Raw genomic sequence first — 27,802 nt, forward strand, 5'->3', positions numbered from 1 at the left:
ACTTCAATACAGTTATACTTTAACTCCTATTTTGATGTCGAAAGGCCGTGTGGCTTCTCCAGCAGAAACAAAGATCGAGGTGTCACGGGTAGTCAATTTATTCCTAGCTAGAAACTTTGTCCTATGACTTTGAGAAAGGCACTTAACATCCGTCACACCACCTAGCTATTGGTACCTGACTTAAGTTGGGGAGCTGAAAGGCGGTAAAAATGGCAGAGTTGAACTCCGCCTCCCAATACCGTGCCAAGGTCACAGTGGAGGACATCCAACTGACCCTATGACCCCCAAAAGTCTATCAGACTATTCTCCAAGCAGAGGTTTAGTCTTAGAGATAATGGTAGTAGTAGAGATTTTTACCATGAGAACCGGTAAAAATCTGGAGTACTACTACTATATCTCCGTGACTCAACATCTGCTCGGGCAATACTATGAGACTTCCTTTGCGTTTTGTCTGTACCTTATCACAAACAGTTACAAACTCGCCTTGTGGTTCATGTGCTTTATTGTATTCCTGTGTGGTACATTCTAGAGGTAAATAGACAAGTTTGTCTCACAACGGACACAGATTGATGATTATACCAAATCAGTAAGTAAAACTCCCTATTATACGCCAAAAAGCAGTTACTCAAGCGACTGGACAAGGTTTTGGAAACGGTCAGACATTTCAGATGGAATCCACCATCTGACGAAAGATAATGGATACTATCCGAAACGTCTGACCGTTCCCAAAATCATATCCAGTTGTTTGAGTAACTGCTTTTTGGCGTATCTTATTACCTGGATTTCTGAACTTCATCGACGTAAAACTCCCTATTACCAAATTATCCATCACCACGATAAAAAGAGAAACATGTTATGTCAATAAGAAGAACATTACATACTTAGATTAATTATAAGACTTTGATGCTTGTGACAGTTGTGAACTGAGTACGAGTACAGAAAATAAATGTTCAGTAGCCCTTTCTCCAATGGTCTCCAAGACAACAGTGGATGCCGTTGTTGTCAACATCAACTAATTCACCAAAAGTTTGATGCAGGTAGTATGCTAAATACTGATTGAAATCTTAGTTGTGCAATGGTCTATCATATATAAATTTGTTTTTATCAGAATTTCCCGTACTGGAATCGAAGTTAATCCTAGAACAGATCACGATCGCAATCTTTACTTGTCTAGTAGAATCACCGAGTGTGCCCGGACAGATCCCGATCGCGATCTGTCCTAGTACAATCGGAAACTCTACTGTGACATATACATACATCCGCATGGAGATTGAGTAGCCGTCATATTGCATATAATCGCACAGTTTTACATTCTACACCAATCCCAATTATGCTGCAGTTCCTTTGGAAAAATAAGGCCCTCCATCGTCGTCTACTCTACGCTTTCTGCTATTTTTCTGCTGATTTGGCGCCAATGACCATCTCCTCACCGAGGGAGGACACAACAGTAACCTACAGGGACAAAAGAAAGTTTTTATAAATCATATATGACATCATATTTCCCATATACACCAGTACTATCATACAAGTATGAAGCTGTGTATTCTACAAACTGATAAGTGTACGAAAGTCAAACCGCTCTTCGTTTTCTCGACACTAAAGCAGAATACCGTCGATGTAGATTGCAAACACTGCCCAGTACAAAGTCGTCTATGATGCAATTCATCCTATAGATGGTGAAAAATAGTACGCGATGAAACACACAGTAAAAAATCACTTCGTTTTCTCTAGTATAGCCAGCTTTATACTCATACAGGTAACATCAACAATTGGTAACAAATGCCAAAACTCAAGGGATCTTGAGAATGCTGCTGTAAAGACGATAGAGTATGAATGAAATCATGTTATGTCGAGACTTGAGTGGACCTTCTGCCCCTCACCTCAGTTCACATCCAGTTGGAAGGTGCGAAGCTAAACCGCAATGGCTGGGAGCTGGCCAAGTTGGGAGCTGGCTAAGCGAGCGACTTAAGCGACTTCGACTTCCATCTTTACAGTACAGACGACAGCGGGGGGATATGATCCAGGTCTACAAGTTTTTAACAGGCAAGGAGAGAGTCCAGGCAGACACCTTCTTTGAGAGGGCGGAAAACACAACAACAAGAGGGCACAGTCTAAAGTTGAAGATCCCCCTTGCTAAGTCGAGGTTGAGAGCCCAGGTTTTTAGCACAAGAGTAGTAAATAACTGGAACTCCCTGCCAGACAAAGCGGTGAGCAGTAAGACAGTGAACGAATTCAAAAACCAAATAGACAAACACTGGAGCCATCTGAAGTATGAGCATGCCTAGCCGATGACCTGAAGTGTCAAGATCAGTCCACTACAGGAGTCCACTCTTCCCTCGACTGAAGATGGTATGCAGGTATGTATGCAGGTATGCAAGTTCTACTTACCCCTACTCCGCAAGGAGGCGGGCTGAGGGAAATGTGATCCACGCAATCTCGACCTAGTTATTGCAACTCTCGCGAGAACAAGGTCCCTCCGTGAGCAAGATAAACTGATAGCCATCGAAAATTTACGTGTATTTACCTTTAAAAAGAACGCTTAAATATTTAGATCTGTGCAATGTAACTGCGGGTCTCTCCAAACGTATTCAAGCAGTTACGCAAAGTTTTACTGCTGAAGAAAAGCAAACCGTGAGAAAATATTTGAAGAAGTATATATAAAGCAAGAGTTACCAGGAATACTTCGTCTCGATGATGACGACTTTGTATCTCGTGGCCAACATCGCCCTGTGGTAGCTTTATGTCTCTAAAATCTCCGTCTTCGGCCATGATTTTCATGACGCCATCCGAAAGATCGACAAACTAGAACAGAAAATAGACCAATCGTCACCTCTGTACGTTGTTGACAAGGTTGTGTCTGTGTACAACAGGCATCGACACATTTGCTCTCGTTCATCTAAAGGTGCACTCTCACTGCACTTGCGTCAAGCTTGCGTCACTGCGGGGTTTATTCAGTGGGTGACTGTTTTCTTATTTTCTCCGAATTTTCATAATTAAGACATTGCGTAATACGTAAAACTATGATTAAGACGACGACAAATACGGAAAAAAGGAAGAAAATTCGTTGAGTACATATTCCGAACCCCGCAGCAACGAAACCTTGGCGCAAGTGCGGTGAGATACCACCTTTGTTAACATGTGTGTGTATGTGTGTGTGTGTGTCTGTGTGTGTGTGTGTGTGTGTGTGTGTGTGAGTGTGTGTGTGTGTGTGTGTGTGTGTGTGTGTGTGCGTGTGTGTGTGTGTGCGCGGTGTGTGTTGAGTGCCTCTATTCTTGTGTTGTTCATGTAAAGATAGTTACCTTACCTCATAATCAATGCGAGAGACAATTGGAACGTCACACTTATGGATGCCGGGGAACACATCCTTGTACTCGTCACCAGTAAAGATGTCAACTCCAACTATGGTAACCTAAAACAAGAATGGCAGTGAAAAACTTACCATTGCGAATACTAATGTTTACCTCATTTACATGGTTTTTGCATTCACAACTGTGGTATGATAAGCCTGTACAATTGTTAAGCAAATAAGTTTGAAATATGCTGGCACTTTGTCTGTTTATGACGTTAACGTTCTCTTAAGCTTCCTCTTCCCAAAATACACAGGCAGAAGACTATCATGATCATTTATAAATCAAATGAGGTCCTGAAATACAGAATACGAGCTTAAAAATATTCACCTCTCAATACCCAAAAGTCTGAAATCCCAATACGTAAGGCCACATCAAGTACATAGGGGTAAAAAGAGGATGATATGGGTAAGTATAAAAGTATAAAATTATGTATGCCACTACTTTGCTTTGTCTGCAATTAGCCATCGGGCATGAACTTGCAATAAATATAATTGTTATCAAATATTATTATTATCATTTAACCCGAAATTTATCAAGCCCGGCTTGCCGTCACCTAATGACATATCGAACATCGTAAAGATTTATTCAGTAGTTCTCGAGATAGGCTCTCCACAAGCACACAATCAAACAAACACACCAATGAATAGACAGATCCACAAACAAACTGCATAGAAAACATAACATTTTTGGCCAAAGTTATTGATGGAACACCAATACAAAATTCTACCTTTTCACCGCCATGTTTTCCTCCTTCAGTTGTGCTTATCTCTACGATCTTACAGGGACGGTCCTTCAGCATCACGTAACCATTCTTCCTCAGGGCGAAGGCCTGTGTGGAGTAGGTAGATTTCGCCTCGTCGGTAGATTCAAAATCCGCCTCCAGTGCTGCCATTGTTTTATTAGATCAGCTGTTGGGAAAAACAAACAAGAAATGATGGTCAGACACTCAACTGGGGAGAATTCAGGAATGATGGCGCTTTTGATTTGATTTGTAAATCCCAAAATAAGTTTTCCACATACATCAGTACATGCATACAGTAGCCTCCTTTATAGGCCTATAGGGGATCGATCAGGGATTTTTAACCGGGAATACCGGGGGGACAGGGATTTCGCCCCCCCGTGATTTCGCCCCCCCCCCGGGGGGGAAATCCCTAGGGATTTGGCCCCCCCCCCCCGGGGCGAAATCACAAGCGATCTCGCCCTCCCCGGCTAGTGATCTCGCCCCCCTACCTCGCCCCCCTTTAGCGATTTCGCCCCCCCCCCCCAAAAAAAAAACGGGTTTACATGACATTTTAGAAGTTGATTGGTATAAATCACAAAATGCAGTTTTAAAATGATATAAGTACACGAGTTTGATACATAACTCCATTCATAGTATCAATATTAACGTAATTACATGGTAATAAGATAGTTGAACTTGTTTCAGAGGGTTGGGTTCATTGTATTCCCATTATTGCATATACCCGAGTCTTGACATAAGATGTATTTCATTGTATTCACCTGTCCTCAAGCAACCTATATATCTCCAATATGAAGTCTCTACCATGAAGTGACCACAAAAGAACTATGTAATGTCTTTATTAATTATGCAAATATTAGGTATTAATTAGAATAACGCACCTTTTGGTATATGAACCTAGCCAAGGGATATCTTCACCTCCAACATGACTGTTTTTTCTAGTATTTAGGAACTGATGCATTTACCCATGTTTCTTAAGACTGGTACTTTACCAGTGTTTTTGTAGCATTTAGCAACAGTTATATCAACTTGCGCGTAGAAAGTGTTTATAATGAGAAACTATTATTCACGTGTGTTTTTGTTAGTGCTTTGGAAATGTTTCCAGCACAAGAAAGAAAACACTGTGACAAATTGAAAACATATAGCTGACGTATTCCGTACCATAGACGGTGTTGATTTATACGTTCGCAGTAGCATGCCACCTCAGCTGCAAAAATTGTCTTTTTCATTTCAATGTCATGTTTGCACCGAACAATATAATATCGACTTTCGAGGTATGACATCTTACGGTACGGTAATAAGGTGCCATATAGGTACCAGGTAACACACCATATACGTTACTCCCCAGGTGCAGTATAGTACCAGGTAGCACACCTGTAATATGTAGTAACCAGCTGCTCTTGGGGGGGGGGGGGCGAAAACGCTAAAGGGGGGCGAAAACGCTAGGGGGGGCGAGATCGCTGTCACACCGGGAAAAAAAAGTTTCCCGGGAAAGGAATATATACCAATATAGAATATAGAATACAGTTACCAGAAATAAGCCTCCATAGCAGGCTCTCTATGGTCTTTTGTGGCACTTTTGTTGGCCATTTCTTTTTGTACTGGGTCGCTGATTGCTGGCCTTTTCTGACAGCCGGCCATGTCCGAAAACAAAATGCCAGCGCTTAGCTAGCAGGGTTTGGGCAAGCTAATCACCAAGTCGCTCTACTCGAAATAGAATGACATTGCTAATAGTCGTCGGTGTCTGGTTGGTATGTGCATAACATGTACGGATAAAAATGATTGCACTTCTTCACTTCTTTGTCTTTGATTATATTTACAATCTAAGTAAACACAAATCTAAACGAGTTTTAAAATACACATGCGGCCTTTGAGTTGATAAGCCGAGAATATTCAGAAGTGTCCTGTTTTTTAGCCAAGATACTCCTGTCTGCAGCTCGAAGTTGTGCCGACCTGCCCAGTTTGTGGGTTTGAGAATAATACGGTAAAAAAAGTCAGGAGTCAGTGATTCATATCGTTACAGTCCGATGGCCACAACTTGGGTAATTTCTGTCAGTATGTGCTGTGTAAAGGCACCATTTACACTGACCCTTGTTATTAAGCCCTACCATTGTAAGCTCCCCGCAATTCAGTCCTTGGCTGCGAACAGAGAGTATTTGGTCTAGTCAAGAACAATAACAGTTTATATAAATATGTAATAATCTGTTTTAAAAAAAATTCAGAGTGTCTCGATAACAGCATAACATTAGTAGCCGTCGTAATATAGGAGTTGATGTTACCTTCTCCTTTGCACACAGTGCTCCACATTCACTGACACCCATTATAAATTCACGCTTAAACTAAAACCATCGCCGGTTGCCTGACATGTTGTGATACGAAGTCTTTTAGGCCTCACTACAATCTCACAGACAGCAGCGTAAAAAGAATAGAGGATATGACATTACCGTTTTTTCTAAATCATGTTATGTCATGCACCTTTTAAACTTTTTGAAAAAAAAAATTGTGCATGCCTTATTTGAAGTTATTGCACAAAAAAAAAAAAAATGTTTGTTCACGATCTTTTGAAGGTCTTAATTTATAGATGAACTTGGTCGGAGACTTGAAATGATCTTTAAGCTACTTCAATTCAGGATGGTCAGTAGAGAGGCTGACATGTATATTTTGTACTCGCCTGCTCAGCGCTGGTCTCCACACAAAGAGATAAAAGTCCGGTGTCATATTAAAATACCCTGACACACTTGATATGTAAATGTCGGCGAAACTATTACAAAGGTATAGAGGGGTGATGCATGAGTACATTTTATCAGTCCATGTGCAATAGTTGTAGATTATAGAAATACTAACATTGAGCTTTCTTGTGCTTGAAATATGTACTACTATTACCCGACATGCGTACATTTTACTAGTCCATGTACAATATAGTTGTACATTGTAGAAATACTAATGTTAACCTTTTTGTACTAAACAAAAGTACCATTACCGGACATATATACGTTTGGTCAGTCCGTGTACAATTAAGTGAAGGTTGTAGAACTATATGTATACTAGTCTTATATTTTCCATTAGTATTTGTTTTAAGAATAAATGGGGAAAATAGAAGGGTACTGCCCTAGTTTATGGTGTTACTGATAACACAACAATGTTGTCATGGTTACAGATCTTCATGTGTACCCGAACATTACATGTAGATAAACTGCCATCTGAAGGTGGGAGGGATGATCACTGTCACCCCGGGGGAGGGGGATAAAGCTCCACCCCTGTAGGGTTGTCACTGTGTTCATGGGTAGTACATTGGAGAGACTGGGGAGAGGACTCGATCCCGAACGTCTTTGATTGTATTTACCGTCTAGGTATAGCACAAATCTAAACGATTTTGAAAATACACATACCGCCTTAGAGTTGATAAGCCGAGAATCTTCAGAAGTGTCCTGTTTTTTAGCCAAGATACTGCCGTCTGGAGCTCGAAGTTTTGCCGACCTGCCCAGTTTGTGGGTTTGATACTAATGCGGTAACCAAGACAAAATGTATAAGAACCGCACTGGGCGGTCTAGGGTCCCCTCTGAGTAATCATTAAGCAAAAGGCGGTATTGTTTCACACAAAAAATATCCTAAGGCGATACGGGTGCTGTGTTATGTAAGACAGGGGGTATTTTTTATATTGTGTAACAAAAAGGTTACAGCGATGTTTGCAAAGTAGATAAGTATGACAACATTATAGAACATTGAACACAGAAAGCACAACAAATATGGATGCCGTCCGTATAATCGTATCAACGTGGACGAATGGAACTAAGATAGGCACCTCATATGTCATATGAAAATGAACTTTGCTGGAACCAAACTATATCAACATAACTGAGAAACCAGAACAGTAACGCTAGAGGTATACACAACTGTGGCATCGACTTGTGCGCAATCCGTGGTGAAAGCGTGTGTGACTCGGCCAGAAATCAGAGATTCCTGGTTTGAAACCCTGTGATAAGCCCGGAAGTTTGCATCCTTGAAAGACCCTTAACGACTTCCCTCACTTCACCCATGTGTAAATGACTACCACGCCTCGGACACGTTGAAGAACGCCCTTATTTGTTTATTTGTTTATGGAACTTTCGATATCAAGTGGAGTGCGTGACAAAACAGGTGACAGGTCACCTCTACAAGTTGCCTCCCCGAAACAAACATAATACACATTTAAGTAAATGATTAGGTACAAAACCGGTATATACAGTAATACTCGGACAAAGACACTTATCGATCAAAATAAAAAAAAGTCGGAGCCCTTCCCGGTGTCAGTGGTTCATATCCTGACAGTCCAATGGCCACAACTGGGGCCCTTCTGTCATATATAAATATTAAGGTGACTATGTGCTGTGTACAGGATACCATTCACACTGACCCTTGTGATTTAGCCCTACCATTGTAAGCTCCTCCCAATTCAGCCCCTGGCTGCAAATAGAGAGTATCGGGTCCCCTCAATAACAAGAACAATTCATATGTATGATATAGTGATAGCTTAGTTGCAGATGTATTGTTTATTCAATTGTAATACTACATGTTATAGTACTTAGTCTTTATGATTAGTATCCCATCATGGGATTTGCTGCATTTAGCCCACATGGGCAGGAACATGCAAATAAAGATCATCAAGTCATTAAGTTGAAAGAAGTCTTGAGAGAGTCTAGATAACAGCATAACAGTAATAGCCGTCGTAATATGAGAGTTTATGTTCCTTCCCCTTTGCACACAGTGCTCCACGTGCACTGACACACATTACAAAATTTACGCTTAAGCTAAAGCCATCCCCGATTGCCTGAAATATTGCAATACGATGTCTTTTAGGCCTCAGTACAGTCTCACAGACAGCAGCGTAAAAATGTTAGGTTATGGCATAACCATATTTTCTCGATCATATTATGTGATGCACCTTTCAACCGTTTTGAAATTAAAAACTTTTTGCATGCTTTATTTGAAGTTATTGCCCAGATAATGTTTGTTGAAGACCTGTTGACGGTTTTGAATTATAGATGAACTTGGTCGGAGACTTGAAGTGCTCTTTTAATTACTTCAATTCAGAATTGTCGGTAGAGGGGTTGACATATGGCGTGTGTGTTCGGTGCTAATCTCCACACTAAAAGATGGAAGTCCGGTCACTCCGGTGTCATATTACTTAATACTCTGAGCCACTTAATATGTAAATGTGACCTGAACTATTACAAAGGTAAAGATTATTTATGGTGCTTTCATTCCTTGACAAAGACTGGTCATGTTAAGCAAAAACTTTTGTGTAGGATAAAACTAGTTCAAGATGAAGCAATATTGTGTAGTACGATTATCATATTATGTCTGTAATACTAACAAATGGCTTTTAACATCGTGTTGTGCAGAGCCAGTTTTCTTCATATAAAAAGTTGTAAAATAAATGTGGATGAGATCTTCTCAATAGCATGTTGCAATGTGCATATTCTGATGTACGTTCTTCAAATGTGACACATACTTTGAGACTATAATGATTTAATCTTATGGCTGGCATTCTCAGGTCACCCGAAACTGATGCGTGTGCGCGTAAAAAACAAAGGTTCTGACAGAATAAATTTTATGTCTGAAATTCAAGCGATGACGAAGGTCGTAAAAAGTACCAGCCACCAAAAGGACTGGATAACAAACGAAACATTAGCTTCTAATTGTTCGCTCATCAGGGCCGCCGTATATATATGCTAGGTTTCCTTGTTTTAGAAGATGACGTTACAAACGCGAGCCTATCCAGTGATCCTACGGAGCCCAAGATGATGTTGCACTTTGAAAGGAAAATACTAGACTTCGTTGCAGTCTTCGAAAGAGAGTTTTGCCACTGACCCTGGGAAGGACTCCTGACATTTTTGTATGTGCGTTATTTAACGTGTCCGAGGTGTGGCTCTCCTTAAACACGGGACCTCCAGTTCACGTCCTATCCGAAAGACGGCCCTAACCCAAAGCTACGTAGTCATTTACGCATGGGTGAAATGAGGAAAGTGCCTTTCCTAAGAATGCAGCATTGGGGCTTATCAGAGGTTTCAAACCAAGGATCTCTGAGTTCTGGGCGAATCACACACGCTTTCCCCACAAATTGCGCAACACGATGCTACGGAAGTGTGTGCGCCTCAAGGGTTACTGCTGCTGTTTTTGTTTATCTCTTTTAACCACAGCCATTTTCAACGTGGCGATTTTAAGCTAGGGTATATAGTGGAGTTATAAGAAGTTAAACTCGTACACCATGTAGTCACGTTTTCAGTTATGTTGATGTAGTTTAGTTGCCAGCAAATTTCATTTTTATCAGTTGCCTACCTTAGTTCCGTTTGGCTACGTTGATGCGATTATACGGACGGCATCCATATTTGTTGCGCTTTCTTTGTTCATTGTTCTATAATGTTGTGACATATATCTACATTGCAAACATCGATGGGACATTTTGGTTACACAATGTAAAAAAATGCCCCCTGCCGTACATAACACAGCGCCCGTATCGCCTTAGGATATTTTTTGTGGGAAACAATACCGACATTTGCCTAATGATTACTCAGTAGGGACACTTGGCCGGTTCTTTTGCATATTTTCCTGGTTACCGCATTAGTATCAAACTCACAAACTGGGCAGGTCGGCAAAACTTCGAGCTCCAGACGGCAGTATCTTGGCTAAAAAAACAGGACACTTCTGACGATTCTCGGCTTATCAACTCTAAGGCGGTATGTGTATAAACAGTTGGTTCTTCATTTTTTATTCTCCACTATATACTGTAGTGCTTGCTGTAGGTTTAGGTTACTGCAGACTATAGTGCATTTCTGCTGGCTGTAGGTTTATGTTACAGGTGGGCTAGGTGCCAGGGTTAGTGCGACAGGGAAGTTCCAGTCTATGCGCGCGCAGCTACCTGCCAAACCCGTTCCAATGCTATTTCCACATTCTGCACTGGTCAAAAAACCCTACAACAGCCAACATCGTCATGGCAATGTATGTTTTCCATTGCCAATCTTGTTTTTTTTTAGTTCTGGGCGTTGACACCTAAGCATTTTGCACAGTCGGTCCACTTAAGATAACCAATTTGTTCTGCACAGTTTCTTAAAGAACATAGTCACAACACTTCGGTTTTTGCTCTGTTCAAAACTAGACCAGAGAAAGATGAAAAGTCTTCAATAATTTTGAGACAATTATAGAAAAATTATCTCCAAGTGTCAAAATATTGTCATCCGCAAAATGAAAAATGAGTAATTCTACTTTATCACAAGACGGGAAACAAATACCTTAGTCGACTGTCAGATTTTCAGAGCGAAAACCTCCACTGCCAGGACAAACAAAAGGGCTGATAATGGGCATCCCTGGCGGACACCTCTTTCTAGGTCGATCCATTCAGACATATGAACACAATGATTAATACAACTTTGTGAGTTTTTCGTGTACACATCTATCCAACGTATTATGTAAGAACCAAGGTTGAATCTCTTGGTTACATTTAGAATTAAATCTTTGGAGATACTATCATGTTCTTTAATGCTGTCACATTTATCTACATTGCAAACATTTATGTAACCTTTTGCTCACACTATAAAGAATACCCCCTGTCACACATAATACAGCGTCAGTATCGCCTTAGGATATTTTTTGTGTGAAACAATACCGACTTTTGCTTAATGATTACTCAGAAGGGACCCTAGACCGCCCAGTGCGGTTCTTCTGCATTTTTTCTTGGTTACCGCATTAGTATCAAACCCACAACTGGGCAGGTCGGCAAAACTTCGAGCTCCGGACGGCAGTATCTTATCTAAAAAACAGGACACTTCTGAAGATTCTCGGCTTATCAACTTAAATTTGGTATGTGTATTTTTAAAATCCTTTAGATTTGTGTTTTACCTAAATGGCAAATATAATCAAAGACCTTCAGGATCCAGTCTTCCTCCCCCTCTCTCCAGTGTACTACATACATTAGGAACACTGTGACTACTCTAAAGTAGCCTGGATACCAGTCACTCGCTCTATACTATAGCCCTTTCGCGGTAATGTATGATCCTTATGCCAGGGAAGGTCCAAGCCCCAGTCTCTATTTGCACTCAGAGGTAATGGCATCCAGTTTCTGATAACTATACCCGCGAGGTAATCAGGGCCCGCGTGCTGTGTTTGGCGGCGGGGCTAATCGGTTGCCGGCCCGGAGTGATTAGCGAGTATAGCACGGCGGTCTGGATACCAGGCTAACTCTAAAGGTACTATGAAGCTTTATCCCCCTCCCCTGGGGTGACAGTGACTTCATTATCATCCCTCCCTCCTTCAGATGGCAGTCTATCCACATGTTCAGGTACACATGAACATTCTGTAACCATGACAACATTATTGTGTTATCAGTAACACCATAAACTAGGGCAGTATCCTTCTATTTTCCCGATTTGTTCTTAAAACAAATACTGATGGACAATATAATACGTATAGTTCTACAACCTTCACTTAATTGTACACGGGCTGATCAAACGTATATATGTCCGGCAATGGTACATTTGTTTAGTATAGGATAGTTAATATTAGTATTTCTACAATGCACAACTATTATACATGGACTGTTACATGTACGGATGTCGGGTAATAGTAGTGCATTTGTCAAGCACAAGAAAGCTCAATTTTAAGTAATTCTAAAATCTACAACTATTGCACATGGACTGATAAAATGTACTCATGCATCACCCCTCTATACCTTTGTAATAGATTCGCCCACATTTACATATCAAGTGTCTGAGAGTATTTTAATATGGCACCGGACTTTTATCTCTTTGTGTGGTGACTAGCGCTGAGCAGGCGAGCACACAATATATATGTCAACCTCTCTACTGACCATCCTGAATTGAAGTACCTAACAGATCATTTCAATGTCTCCGACCAAGTTCATCTATAAGTTAAGACCTTCAAAAGATCGTGAACAAACATTATTTGTGCAATAACTTCAAATAAGGCATGCACAAACTTTTTTGATTTCAAAACATAACATGAAAAAAATGGTAATGCCATATCCTCAATTTTTTTACGCTAAGGTCTGTGAGATTGTACTGAGGCCTAAAAGACTTCGTATCACAACATTTCAGGCAACCGGCGATGGCTTTAGTTCAATCGTAAATTTATAACGGGTGTCAGTGTGCGTGGATCACTGTGTGCAAAGGGGAGGTAACATCAACTCTCATAGTACGACGGTTACTAATGTTATGCTGTTATCTAGACACTCTCAAGACTTTTTTTTCAACACATTGTTACATATATATAAACTGTTGTTGTTCTGGAGTAAACCAAATACTCTCTCTTCGCAGCCTGGGGCTGAATTGCGGGGAGCTTACAATAGTAGGGCTTAATAACAAGGGTCAGTGTAAATGGTAGCCTGTACACAGCACACAGTCACCTTAGTATGACAGATATTTCCCCAGTTGTGACCGTTGGACTGTAAGGATATGAACCACTGACACCGGGAAGGGCCCCTCCATTTTTCGACGAGTGACTTTTTTCGATAAGTGCGTTCTTTAATGTGTCCGGGGCGTGACTCTCCTCAAACACGGGACCTCCAGGTAACGTCCTATCCGAAAGACGGCCCTAACCCGAAGCTGGGTAGTCATTTACACATGGGTAAAGTGAGGAAAGTCGTTTTTAAAAGTGCCTTTCCGAAGAATGCAACATAGGGGCTTATCAGAGTTCTGGTCGAATCACACACGGTTTCCCCAGGGATTGCGCACCACGATGCCACTGAGTTGTGTATTCCATAGTTGCTGTTTTTTGCCCCTCAGTTATGTTGATATAGTTTGGTTACCAGCAAATTTCATTTTCATGAGGAAACCTATCATAGTTCCATTCGGCCATGTTGATACGATTATACGAACGGCATCCATATTTGTTGCGCTTTCTGTGATCAATGTTCTATAATGTTGTCACATTTATCTACATCGCAAACATCGATGTAACCTTTTGGTGACACAATAAAGAAATACCCCCTGCCTTGCATAACACGACGCCCGTATCGCTTTAGGATATTTTCTGTGGTAAACAATACCGCCTTTTGCCTAATGATTACTCAGTAGGGACACTAGACCGGTTCTTCTGCATTTTTCCTTGGTTACCACATTATCATCAAACCCACAAACTGGGCAGGTCGGCACTACTTCGAGCTCCAGACGGCAGTATCTTGGCTAAAAAACAGGACACTTCTGAAGATTCTCGGCTCATTAACTCAAATTTGGTATGTGTATTAAAATCGTTTAAATTTGTGTATTACCTAGATGACAAATGCAATCAAAGACAAATAAGGGAAGATGTAGAATCATTTTTTAATTGTACATGTTGCGTACATACCAATCAGACACCGGTAACGATTAGCCATGCAACCATTTTCAGAGATTGGCGATTTGGTGATTAGCTTGCCTTGGGGGTGGTGTTTGCCAGAAAGCTACACAAATTGGCTGATCGACCTTTTCTGGGGTAGTGGTTTGCACGCTGGTTTTGAGAACTGCTTTCCAGGGTTTGATCCCGGGTGTCGGCATCTTAATTACCTTGATAAAAAGCAGGTATTGTTTTTGGTAGCCAACATGTTTTGGAGTTTGTGTTTCCGGACCGATATATATATTTGGATTGCGATTACCTTTGCTATGGGGGGTAGAATGTGTGAGCCATTGTGCTTTAGCTTGAATTAGAAGTTTCTGCAGTTTTGTGGTTCGTTTTTCTTTTTAAATATTTACACCCCTTTTCCTGATGTCGAGTGATCTGGCCTTTCGTCTCTCTCAACCTCCTTGGGACAATTCATTGTGCCAATCATTCATTGTGCCAATCTTGTGCAAAATCATTGCACAAATCTATTTTAAATCTATTCAAAAATCTTTTGATTTGTGCAATGAAACCGCGGGTCTCTCCAAACGTATCCAAGCAGTTACGGAGAGTTTTACAGCTGAATAAAAGCAGACTGTGAAACAAGAATTGAAGGAGTACGAAGAAAGAGTTAGCGTAACGAGTTGTCCTTCATCAAAACGAGTTTGTATTTCGTTGCCAATATCGCCCTGTGGCAGGTCCATGTTTCTCGACTCTCCGCGGCTCGTGATATCCATTTTGCCATTAGCAACTTTATGCACCTAGAGAACAGGAAATAGACCAAGGGTCACCTCTGAAACATGTTTCGTGCCCGTTGTTGACAAGGTTATTTCCGTGTAAAACAGACATCTACATATTTGCTCTCCCTCACCGAAGCAATACTAAAGTCAGATTACCCCTGGTACTGTCCTTGTACTCTGTGTAAAGTGGATTATATGCCTGTCGCTAAATTCAGTAAAAGGTCGTGACATCACGATTAGCTACATGTAAGATGAGCTGAAAATTGGGAATTGTGACGTATTACGGTTTTCTAATGAACAAGAGTTCGTAGACCTCCCACTTGCATGACGTGTATTGGGTGTTTTCAGACTTAAATTTTTTTGTAGGGTATGGCGTTCCTGAGGAACAAGATATCAAATCTATATAAAAAAAACAGGAAATTCCCTTTACGCCCTCGGTGTATGGTACGAATTCGGCTGTTTGTGAAATATAAGTCGTTAAAGTGCCTTTCCTAAGAATGCAGCATTGGGGCTTATCAGAGGTCAGGTTTCAAACCAAGGATCTCTGAGTTCTGGGCGAATCACACACGCTTTCCCCACGGATTGCGCACCGCGATGCTACGGAAGTGTGTGCGCCTCAAGGGTTACTGCTGCTGTTTTTGTTTATCTCTTTTAATCACAGTCATTTTTAACGTGGCGATTTTAAGCTAGGGTATATAGTGGAGTTATAGGAAGTTAAACTCGTACACCATGTAGTCACGTTTTCAGTTATGTTGATGTAGTTTAGTTGCCAGCAAATTTCATTTTTATCAGTTGCCTACCTTAGTTCCGTTTGGCTACGTTGATACGATTATACGGACGGCATCCGTATTTGTTGCGCTTTCTTTGTTCATTGTTCTGTAATGTTGTGACATTTATCTACATTGCAAACATCGATGGGACATTTTGGTTACACAATGTAAAAAAATGCCCCCTGCCGTACATAACACAGCGCCCGTATCGCCTTAGGATATTTTTTGTGTGAAACAATACCGACATTTGCCTAATGATTACTCAGTAGGGACACTTGGCCGGTTCTTTTGCATATTTTCCTGGTTACCGCATTAGTATCAAACTCACAAACTGGGCAGGTCGGCAAGACTTCGAGCTCCAGACGGCAGTATCTTGGCTAAAAAAACAGGACACTTCTGAAGATTCTCGGCTTATCAACTCTAAGGCGGTATGTGTATAAACAGTTGGTTCTTCATTTTTTATTCTCCACTATATACTGTAGTGCTTGCTGTAGGTTTAGGTTACTGCAGACTATAGTGCATTTCTGCTGGCTGTAGGTTTATGTTACAGGTGGGCTAGGTGCCAGGGTTAGTGCGACAGGGAAGTTCCAGTCTATGCGCGCGTAGCTACCTGCCAAACCCGTTCCAATGCTATTTCCACATTCTGCACTGGTCAAAAAACCCTACAACAGCCAACATCGTCATGGCAATGTATGTTTTCCATTGCCAATCTTGTTTTTTTTTTAGTTCTGGGCGTTGACACTTAAGCATTTTGCACAGTCGGTCCACTTAAGATAACCAATTTGTTCTGCACAGTTTCTTAAAGAACATAGTCACAACACTTCGGTTTTTGCTCTGTTCAAAACTAGACCAGAGAAAGATGAAAAGTCTTCAATAATTTTGAGACAATTATAGAAAAATTATCTCCAAGTGTCAAAATATTGTCATCCGCAAAATGAAAAATGCGTAATTCTACTTTATCACAAGACGGGAAACAAATACCTTAGTCGACTGTCAGATTTTCAGAGCGAAAACCTCCACTGCCAGGACAAACAAAAGGGCTGATAATGGGCATCCCTGGCGGACACCTCTTTCTAGGTCGATCCATTCAGACATATGAACACAATGATTAATACAACTTTGTGAGTTTTTCGTGTACACATCTATCCAACGTATTATGTAAGAACCAAGGTTGAATCTCTTGGTTACATTTAGAATTAAATCTTTGGAGATACTATCATGTTCTTTAATGCTGTCACATTTATCTACATTGCAAACATTTATGTAACCTTTTGCTCACACTATAAAGAATACCCCCTGCCACACATAATACAGCGTCAGTATCGCCTTAGGATATTTTTTGTGTGAAACAATACCGACTTTTGCTTAATGATTACTCAGAAGGGACCCTAGACCGCCCAGTGCGGTTCTTCTGCATTTTTTCTTGGTTACCGCATTAGTATCAAACCCACAACTGGGCAGGTCGGCAAAACTTCGAGCTCCGGACGGCAGTATCTTATCTAAAAAACAGGACACTTCTGAAGATTCTCGGCTTATCAACTTAAATTTGGTATGTGTATTTTTAAAATCCTTTAGATTTGTGTTTTACCTAAATGGCAAATATAATCAAAGACCTTCAGGATCCAGTCTTCCTCCCCCTCTCTCCAGTGTACTACATACATTAGGAACACTGTGACTACTCTAAAGTAGCCTGGATACCAGTCACTCGCTCTATACTATAGGCCTTTCGCGGTAATGTATGATCCTTATGCCAGGGAAGGTCCAAGCCCCAGTCTCTATTTGCACTCAGAGGTAATGGCATCCAGTTTCTGATAACTATACCCGCGAGGTAATCAGGGCCCGCGTGCTGTGTTTGGCGGCGGGGCTAATCGGTTGCCGGCCCGAAGTGATTAGCGAGTATAGCACGGCGGTCTGGATACCAGGCTATCTCTAAAGGTACTATGAAGCTTTATCCCCCTCCCCTGGGGTGACAGTGACTTCATTATCATCCCTCCCTCCTTCAGATGGCAGTCTATGTACATGTAATGTTCAGGTACACATGAACATTCTGTAACCATGACAACATTGTTGTCTTATCAGTAACACCATAAACTAGGGCAGTATCCTTCTATTTTCCCGATTTATTCTTAAAACAAATACTGATGGACAATATAATACATATAGTTCTACAACCTTCACTTAATTGTACACGGGCTGATCAAACGTATATATGTCCGGCAATGGTACATTTGTTTAGTATAGGATAGTTAATATTAGTATTTCTACAATGCACAACTATTATACATGGACTGTTAAATGTACGGATGTCGGGTAATAGTAGTGCATTTGTCAAGCACAAGAAAGCTCAATTTTAAGTAATTCTAAAATCTACAACTATTGCACATGGACTGATAAAATGTACTCATGCATCACCCCTCTATACCTTTGTAATAGATTACATATCAAGTGTCTGAGAGTATTTTAATATGGCACCGGACTTTTATCTCTTTGTGTGGTGACTAGCGCTGAGCAGGCGAGCACACAATATATATGTCAACCTCTCTACTGACCATCCTGAATTGAAGTACCTAACAGATCATTTCAAGTCTCCGACCAAGTTCATCTATAAGTTAAGACCTTCAAAAGATCGTGAACAAACATTATTTGTGCAATAACTTCAAATAAGGCATGCACAAACTTTTTTGATTTCAAAACATAACATGAAAAAAATGGTAATGCCATATCCTCAATTTTTTTACGCTAAGGTCTGTGAGATTGTACTGAGGCCTAAAAGACTTCGTATCACAACATTTCAGGCAACCGGCGATGGCTTTAGTTCAATCGTAAATTTATAACGGGTGTCAGTGTGCGTGGATCACTGTGTGCAAAGGGGAGCTAACATCAACTCTCATAGTACGACGGTTACTAATGTTATGCTGTTATCTAGACACTCTCAAGACTTTTTTTTCAACACATTGTTACATATATATAAACTGTTGTTGTTCTGGAGTAAACCAAATACTCTCTCTTCGCAGCCTGGGGCTGAATTGCGGGGAGCTTACAATAGTAGGGCTTAATAACAAGGGTCAGTGTAAATGGTAGCTTTTACACAGCACACAGTCACCTTAGTATGACAGATATTGCCCCAGTTGTGACCGTTGGACTGTAAGGATATGAACCACTGACACCGGGAAGGGCCCCTCCATTTTTCGACGAGTGACTTTTTTTGATAAGTGCGTTCTTTAACGTGTCCGGGGCGTGACTCTCCTCAAACACGGGACCTCCAGGTAACGTCCTATCCGAAAGACGGCCCTAACCCGAAGCTGGGTAAAGTGAGGAAAGTCGTTTTTAAAAGTGCCTTTCCGAAGAATGCAACATAGGGGCTTATCAGGGTTCTGGTCGAATCACACACGGTTTCCCCAGGGATTGCGCACCACGATGCCACTGAGTTGTGTATTCCTTAGTTGCTGTTTTTTTCCCCTCTTATGTTGATATAGTTTGGTTACCAGCAAATTTCATTTTCATGAGGAAACCTATCTTAGTTCCATTCGGCCACGTTGATACGATTATACGAACGGCATCCATATTTGTTGCGCTTTCTGTGATCAATGTTCTATAATGTTGTCATATTTATCTACTTTGCAAACCTCGATGTAACCTTTTGGTGACACGATAAAGAAATACCCCCTGCCTTGCATAACACAGCGCCCGCATCGCTTTAGGATATTTTGTGAGGGAAACAATGCCGCCTTTTGCCTAATGATAACTCAGAAGGGACACTAGACCGGTTCTTCTGCATTTTTCCTTGGTTACCACATTATTATCAAACCCACAAGCTGGGCAGGTCGGCAGTATCTTGCCTAAAAAGCAGGACACTTCTGAAGATTCTCGGCTCATTAACTCAAATTTGGTATGTGTATTTTTAAAATCGTTTAGATTTGTGTTGTACCTAAATGACAATTGCAATCAAAGACAAATAAGTGAAGATGTAGAGTCATTTTTTATTTGTACATGTTGCGTACATACCAATCAGACACCGGTAACGATTAGCCATGCAACCATTTTTCGAGATTGGCGATTTGTGATTAGCTTGCCCAAAGCCTCCCAGCTAAGCACTGGCCTTTTGTTTCGACATCCTCTTCTGGTAACTGTGCAACAGTGGGGGTGGGGGTGGTGTGTGTGTGTGTGGGGGGGGGGGGGGGGTTAAGGAGTGCCAGAAAACTACACAAATCTGCTGATCGGGCTTTTCTGGGGTAATGGTTTGCACGCTGGTTTTGAGAACTGCCTGCCAGGGTTTGATCCCGGGTGTCGGCATCTTAAATACCTTCCTTACAAAAAGCAGGGATTGTTTTTGGGATCCCACTATTTTGGAGTTTGTGTTTCCGGACCGATATATTTGGATTGCGATTACCTGTGCTATGGGGGGTAGAATTGTGCTTTAGCTTGCATTAGAAGTTTCTGCAGTTTTGTGGTTCGTTTAAAAAAATTATTTACACCCCTTTTCCTGATGTGGAGTGATCTGGCCTCCTTTCCTCTCTCTCAACCTCCTTGGGGACAGCTGTGGCATCTGTTTTGAGTTTTCAGTAGCATGGGAGTGTGTGAAAGGGTCTTTCCAGTGCTATATCTCCAGAAGAGAACGTGTGATTGCAATGATATTTGATACATGGTGCGGAAGGTGCGGTTCCGGCGCTATATCTCCAGAACTAAACGTGTACATGCGATCGCGATGTTATTTGGTGCATGGGTGGTTGACTGACGCTCAAGTTTGATTTTTGTTTGGGCATGGACATGCTGTGGTCTCGATTTTTTGGGACGCATATACCTTACAATGTAAGTTATATTGTGGAAGTGGTATTAGTTTGGGCCCCCTTGCAGCATGCCCTGGGGCTGCAGAGCCAGTTTAGTCACAATGTTCCCCACCTACATCTGCTTGGTGTCCCAGCAGAAAATGTAAAAGGTGAAGCTGATGGCTGCACAGATCCACAACTAGTAAAAAGAGTAACTGTGACCATTCCAGTCGCCTCTGTATGGTGTGAACCAATATATGCACATTGAGATACAATGTATGTGCCAGGTGCAGGTGTAACAATAGGAAATAAAAATGAAATGGGGAGGACACCAGAAAGGTGTAGTTTTGGATCTCACCGTTTACCATAGGTAACGTTGAATGTATAACTGAAGAACAATGATGGAATAATTTCGCCAAACGTCAAACCAAATCAACCCCACAACGTTAACACACCATACGCACTATCACAAAACAAAATATTTCATGCAGGTTTGAGTTTTCAGACTCCTGTTCTTTCTGTTTCTACCCCTCTCTTACATTGCTCCCCACACCAACCCTGTGAGCAGTAGCCGCTAGAACATGCGCCACATTGTGAGTAAGGGGCTAGAGTCGCCGTAAGTTTACCCAGCAATATCGAACTCGGAGATTTGAGGACGAATCTTGAAAAGAAAAGGGGACTAGTGTAACAGTGTTTTTTTTAATAGCGCCATGCCAAACGGCTATGCAATTCGGCTGATCAACCTTTTCTGGTGTGGTGGTTTTGTGATCTGCATGCCGGTGTGACAGCGATCTCGCCCCCCCGTGATCTCGCCCCCCCCCCGGGGGTCGAAATCACTAGCGATCTCGCCCCCCCCGGGGCGAAATCGCTAGCGATCTCGCCCTCCCCGGCTAGTGATCTCGCCCCCCTATCTCGCCCCCCTTTAGCGATTTCGCCCCCCCCCCAAAAAAATCAGGTTTACATGACATTTTAGAAGTTGATCGGTATAAATCACAAAATGCAGTTTCAGAATGATATAAGTACACGAGTCTGATACATAACTCCATACATAGTATTAATATTAACGTAATTACATGTTGATAAGACAGTTGAAGTTGTTTCGGACAAGGAGGGTTGGGTCCCTTGTATTCCCATTATTGCATATACTTGAGTCTTGACATAAGATGTTTTTCATATACTTGAGTCTCGACATAAGATGTTGACCTGTCCTCAAGCAACCTATATATCTCCAATATGAAGCCTCTACCATGAATTGACCACAAAAGAAGTATGTAGATAAGGTATTCATTAGGTATTCCTATGGGTATCTTCACCTCCAATATGACTGTTTTTTTAGTATTTATAAACTGGTGTTTTACCCGTGTTTCTTAAGACTGGTACTTTACCAGTGTTTTTGTAGCATTTCGCAACAGGTATATGGACTTGCGCGTAGATAGTGTTTATAATAAGAAACTATGATTCATTTGTGTTTGTTTATTGCTTTGGAAATGTTTCCTGCACAAGATAGAAAATACTGTGACAAATTGAAAACATATAGCTGACTTATTCCATACCGTAGATGGTGTTGATTTATACGTTCACGATAGCGCTGTCTTTTTATGCCACCTCAACTGCAAAAAAAGTGTCTTCATTTCATTTCAATGGCTTGTTTGCACCGAACCATATATTATCGACTTTCGAGGTATGACATCACACCATATACGTTACTCCCCAGGTGCAGTACGTATACGTAATACGTAGTAACCAGTTGCTCCTGAGAACCCTCCGAGAAGCAATGTTCTTAAGGGGGACGAAAACACTGGCGGGTATGGGGGGGGGGGGGGGGGCAAAAACCCTAAAGGGGGGCAAAAACCCTAGTGATCCCCCCCCCCCCGGGGGGGCAAAATCACGGGGGGGCAAAATCCCTGTCACACCGGCCCAGGTTCAATCCCGGGGGCGGGCAAGCGGTTTCAATCTGTTTCCACCCCTTCCTACCTGTATTGAAGTATGTGGAAATCTCAATTAGGGATTTACAAATCAAATTAAAAGCGTCATCATTCCTGAATTCTCCCCATTAATTTAGTATATGACCATCATTTCTTGTTTTTCCAAACAGCTGATTTAATAAAACAATGTCAGATGCACTGGAAGCGGATTTTGGATCTGGCGACGAGGCAGGTGCGAAACCTACCTACACTGCACAGGCCTCCTCCCTGAGGCAGAATGGTCACGTGATGCTGAAGGACCGTCCCTGTAAGATCACGGAGATAACTACAACCACAGAAGGGAAACATGGCCATAGCAAGGTAGAAAAATTTTGTACTGGTGTTGTATGAATCACTTTGGCCAAGAATGTTATGTTTCCTATGCAGTTCATAATAACAATCTTTATTGCAAGTTCATGCTCGATGGCTAATTGCAAACAAAGTTAAGCAGTGGTATACTTAACAGAGAAGGAAAATGAGATGTTAATTCAAAAGGGAAATGACGTCTAATCTAAATCTAGTATATTGGACAGCTTGTGTTTTTTTCCAGAAGATCATCAACTGATATAATTGATAAGAAATAAAGACCTTCTTTGCAAGATAAATGAGAATTTTTATGTGTAATACGTCAGTTGTAAAGGTCAACGTCACTTGGCGAGGGTTTGAGATCGTGGAACTCTAGTTGCCACTTTTTACTTGCAGAACAACCAAACCTTAAAATGGTCTAACGTTAATTGTTGTATGTAAGGATTCTTTCGGCCCTGTCTAGTTCTATTTTAGGAGAGAAAGGATCACAATCATTCTGTTTAGCGGTTTTCCAATGCAGCGTCTAAACTCTGCTTCTAAACTCATCCTGAACTCTCGTATGAAACTGAAAATGAGAGTTTCATCGATAGACGAAATAACACATATTGCATAATCAATGTAAAGTACTAAGAAAACATAGAAATTAGGCCACAACAAGTAAATTTAATTGATGACATTAGTGAGATCATTAATTTACGAATGACTCAGAAACAGAGAAAAAAACACTTTCCCCTCCGGAGATAGTGAACATGAGAAAGAACCAAATTGGTAAAATATATCGTGTGGTAGTATTGAGTGTACTTGAGTGTAGAAGTGACACTAGTGAGAAAGTAAAAGTGGCACCAATGTAGTAGCCATGAGTGAAGTTGTCAACTTGATACAACAATGATACCAGTCTACCACACTAGTGTCATTTTGTGCACCTCTTAAATACAAAAATAAAGACTTGTTAAATGTGAGAGCATCTTTTGTTGCTTCAATTTCCGTTACAAACTTCATGACGTCTTTTTGCAAATCTAGATATCTTTTTTTCGCCCTCCCTCAATAAATTTGGAGTCTGCAGAAGATGTAATCCATAAAATGTACTTGCTGTGGCCTTACTTAAATACATGGGAGTTCAGACTTTGGGGCATTGGGAGGTGACTATTTCAAGGGCGTATTCTGCATTTCAGGACCTCATTTGATTTCTAAATTATCATGATAGTCTTATGTGCTAAAGTATGGTTCTCATGCCTGTGTAATTTGGAAACAGGAAAAGAAAGTCATAAACAGACAAAATACCAGCGTATCATAATCTTATTTGCTTAATAATTGCAAAAAGTTTATGATACCACAAATAAAAATGATTGGGATTTTATCCGTATTAAAAAAACATACAAATGAGATACATATATATATATAGAGAGAGAGAGAGAGAGAGAGAGAGATAGTCGTCGCCATGATAAGTTTTTCACTGCCATTCTTGTTTTAGGTTACCATAGTTGGAGTTGACATCTTTACTGGTGACGAGTACGAGGATGTGGTCCCCAGCACCCAGAACCTTGACGTTCCAAATGTCTCGCGCAAGGATTATCGGGTAAGGTGTAACCATTTTAGGTGGACAGCACAAACATGGAGGCACTCAACACACGCACGCACGCAAACACACACACACACACACACACACACACACACACACACACACACATGAACACAGGCACACACTGCACACACACACGCACACACACGCACACACACACACACGCACACACACACACACATGAACACAGACACATACTGCACACACGCACGCACACACACACACACATACACGCACACACATGAACACAGGCACATACTGCACACACACACAGGATTATACAGTATGGTGTAATCATCTTTAGGTGGACAACACAAATATGGAGGCACGCAACACACGCAAACACACACACACACACACACACACACACACGCACACACACGCACACAGACACACACGCACACACACGCACACACACACACACGCACACACACACACACACGCACACACACACGCACACACACACATACACACGCACACACACACACACACATACATACACGCACGCACGCACACACACACACAGCACTGCACACACACATGCACATGCACACACACACTGCACACATACACACACACACATACACATAGACACACATGTACACACACAAATGTTTGCCGTCAATCGCACAGAGGCTGTTAGCCTTGTAGGATTTAAGAACGCCACTGTAAGTCGAATACTCTACCAAACAGATTTCTTTGTAGCGAAATGGACCATTGTTGTGACTACAGTCAATTCACAAGTTTTCACATACTGAATAAGGTCCAGGTTCAGGTCCGGACCTGGACCTAATTGTTCAGCCGGACCTGGAGCTAATTGTTCAGTACCGGTACCCACCCCTAGACTGTAGATGCCTGTTCTACACAGACACAACCTTGTCAACAATGGATAGAGGTGACGTTTGGTCTATTTCCTGTTCTAGTTGACGAATATTGAAGATGGCTTCCTGCACCTCATGGACTATGGACTCATGGACTGCGGAGATATGAAAGCAGACCTAAAGGTACCAGGGGGCGATCTTGGCAACGAGATACAAAGTCGGTTTGACAATGGAGTCGAATTTATGGTAACTCTTGCTTCATTACTCCTTCAAATCTTGTCTCATAGTTTGCTTTTATTAAGCTGTAAAACTTTACGTAACGTTAGTTCACCTTTATCCGCAGGGTAACCTATATTGGCTGCGTTGCTATACTGGGTATCCAGGGATGTCAAGTCGATGGATGGTAGTTTCATTTCATATTGTGCTATTTTCAAATGAAACTGCAGTTTGAAACCTGTCCATCTGTCGACTTGATATCCCTAAATACATTGTTTTTAAATAGAACGGATATAGGTTACCCTACGGATAAAGGTGAACTAGCGTTAACTGCAGAGCTGCAGTTTTATTGCACGAATCTAAAGATGTAAGACTTCTAACGTTGCTGAAGCATAAACTATTAACATGGTAAATGGGGGCTGTTATTATTAATACTCTATCGTCTTTACAGGAGCATTATCAAGATCGCTTGAGTTTTGACATTTTTTACCAACTTTTCGAGTATGAAGCAGGCTATATTGGACAAAACGAGGTTGATTTTTTACTGTGTGTTCAAATACTGAGCAATGGGGAAACTCCGCTCAACAGTTTTTTCTGTTTCTTTGCATGATAGTTTTAATCATCTAAAAGATGACTTGCATAGACGGCTTTGGACAGGGCAGCAGTTGTAATCTACATCAACGGTATTCTGCCTTAGTGTCGAAGAAAACGAACAGCAGTTGGACTTTTATACAGTTATCAGCTCGGAGAACACACTGGTTCATACGTGTATGATTGTACTGGTGCATACGGGAACTAAGATGCCATATAAAACTGACGAGAATCTTCTTTTTTCCCTGTAGACTGTTACTGTTTTGTCCGCCTGTGGTGAGGAGAAGGCCATTGCCATCAAGAAGATAGCTTAAAAAGACTAGCGTTGATTCCCAAAGGGCAAATTTCAGTATTTACGGAAAGGCGCAGATGACACACTTTCAGCCTCAAAATGATTAGGTACCCTTGGCAAAAGTGCCTGTAGAAATATTTTTCTTGAGATATGTTTGGATTTTGGAGGTGCATATTATAGGTAAGGGTTGGAGCTTCTATATTGTGTTAAATAAACAGATTTTTAGTGATATTTGTGGTTGCAGTAGGCTTTAGAAGTTAGGTGCTTTGGTGCTTTTTAAAGGCAGTGAAAATGGGTGAAAAGGTCACCACCTATGTTTTCATGGCGTATATTATAATTCCGCCGTAATTTTTTTCATTTTTTTGTCGTCAAACTACTCTTTAGAGGACCGACAACCATGCAAATGTGAGTTTTTCATGTTCTAAAACTCAGGTGATTTTCTACAGTTTTTAAAGAATAGGCAGTCCAAATACCGAAATTTACTCCGAAAGAGCACAAAACTAGCCCGTAGACTACGGGGGGGGGGGGGGGCATTTTTTTTCCAAAGGGATCGCAACATAATTGGAATTGCAGTAGAATCCGTGCTATTATATGCAATGTGGCGGTTACTTTAACGATGTCCTGAGTATTCAATGGTCTTCTTATTGTCATAACATAGTTCTGATTTTCTTTATCATGGTGACGGATAATTCGGTAAATGGGAGTTTTGTTAATGTCATTGATCGATGTTTTAACTAGTGTATTTAGTGCTATTGATCGATATTTTTAACTAGTGTAACGCTAGATGTATTTTATCCATCTTGGTCTTCAGCAAAATGTTACTTAACTATTGACGATTTCAACGACAAACTGTAACGTTCAACACGCAATTCAGCCCTTGGCTGCAATGTGGCAAAACTGTTACATCCGAATAAACCATTATTATTCTATAATATAGTTTTACGTCGATTAAGGTTAGACATCCAGGAAATAATCTACGCCAAAACGCAGTTACTCAAGCAGCTGGATATGGTTTTGGAAACGGTCAGACGTTTCAGATAGTATCCACTATCTTTCGTCAGATGGTTAATGTCATCTGAAATGTCTGACCATTTCCAAAACGATATCCATTACGTTGCTTGAGTAACTGCTTGTTGGCGTTTTTGGAGTTTTACTTACTGATTTTGTATAATCAACAATCTGTGTCCGTTGTGAGACAAACTTGTCTATTTACCTCTAGAATGTACCACACAGGAATACAATAAACTACATGAATCACAAGACGAGTTTGTATCTGTTTGTGATAAGGTACAGAGAAAAGCAAAGGTATTATAGTATTCTC

The 27,802-nt window shown here is 41.1% G+C and overlaps 2 protein-coding genes across 6 annotated transcripts; one reads left to right on the forward strand and one right to left on the reverse strand.

Annotated features, from left to right (window-relative positions):
* Nucleotides 1–1,389: 1,389 nt before the first annotated feature.
* Nucleotides 1,390–7,643, reverse strand: LOC118413718 (eukaryotic translation initiation factor 5A-1-like). The gene is made up of 5 exons (XM_035817247.1): nucleotides 7,479–7,643; nucleotides 4,078–4,258; nucleotides 3,305–3,409; nucleotides 2,674–2,802; nucleotides 1,390–1,452 (listed from the first exon to the last, which is right to left on the reverse strand). The coding sequence occupies exons 2-5, from the start codon at nucleotides 4,240–4,242 to the stop codon at nucleotides 1,390–1,392; spliced, it is 462 nt and encodes a 153-aa protein (XP_035673140.1). The 5' UTR covers nucleotides 4,243–4,258; nucleotides 7,479–7,643.
* Nucleotides 7,644–14,201: 6,558 nt separating this feature from the next.
* LOC118413526 (eukaryotic translation initiation factor 5A-1-like) lies at nucleotides 14,202–27,741 on the forward strand. Of its 5 annotated transcripts, none has more exons than XM_035817044.1 (5): nucleotides 14,202–14,314; nucleotides 22,808–22,997; nucleotides 24,454–24,558; nucleotides 25,485–25,628; nucleotides 26,441–27,741. In XM_035817044.1, the coding sequence occupies exons 2-5, from the start codon at nucleotides 22,824–22,826 to the stop codon at nucleotides 26,501–26,503; spliced, it is 486 nt and encodes a 161-aa protein (XP_035672937.1). In that variant the 5' UTR covers nucleotides 14,202–14,314; nucleotides 22,808–22,823; the 3' UTR covers nucleotides 26,504–27,741. The 5 variants fall into 5 exon arrangements, with proteins under 5 accessions (XP_035672937.1, XP_035672938.1, XP_035672939.1 ...); XM_035817045.1 differs by lacking the exon at nucleotides 14,202–14,314 and adding an exon at nucleotides 16,250–16,374 and having other exon boundaries at nucleotides 25,485–25,631; nucleotides 26,447–27,741; XM_035817046.1 differs by lacking the exon at nucleotides 14,202–14,314 and adding an exon at nucleotides 16,250–16,374 and having other exon boundaries at nucleotides 26,444–27,741.
* The last annotated feature ends 61 nt before the right edge of the window (nucleotides 27,742–27,802 follow it).

Source organism: Branchiostoma floridae, chromosome 4 (genome assembly GCF_000003815.2).
Source record: "Branchiostoma floridae strain S238N-H82 chromosome 4, Bfl_VNyyK, whole genome shotgun sequence".
Taxonomy (NCBI): Eukaryota; Metazoa; Chordata; class Leptocardii; order Amphioxiformes; family Branchiostomatidae; genus Branchiostoma; species Branchiostoma floridae.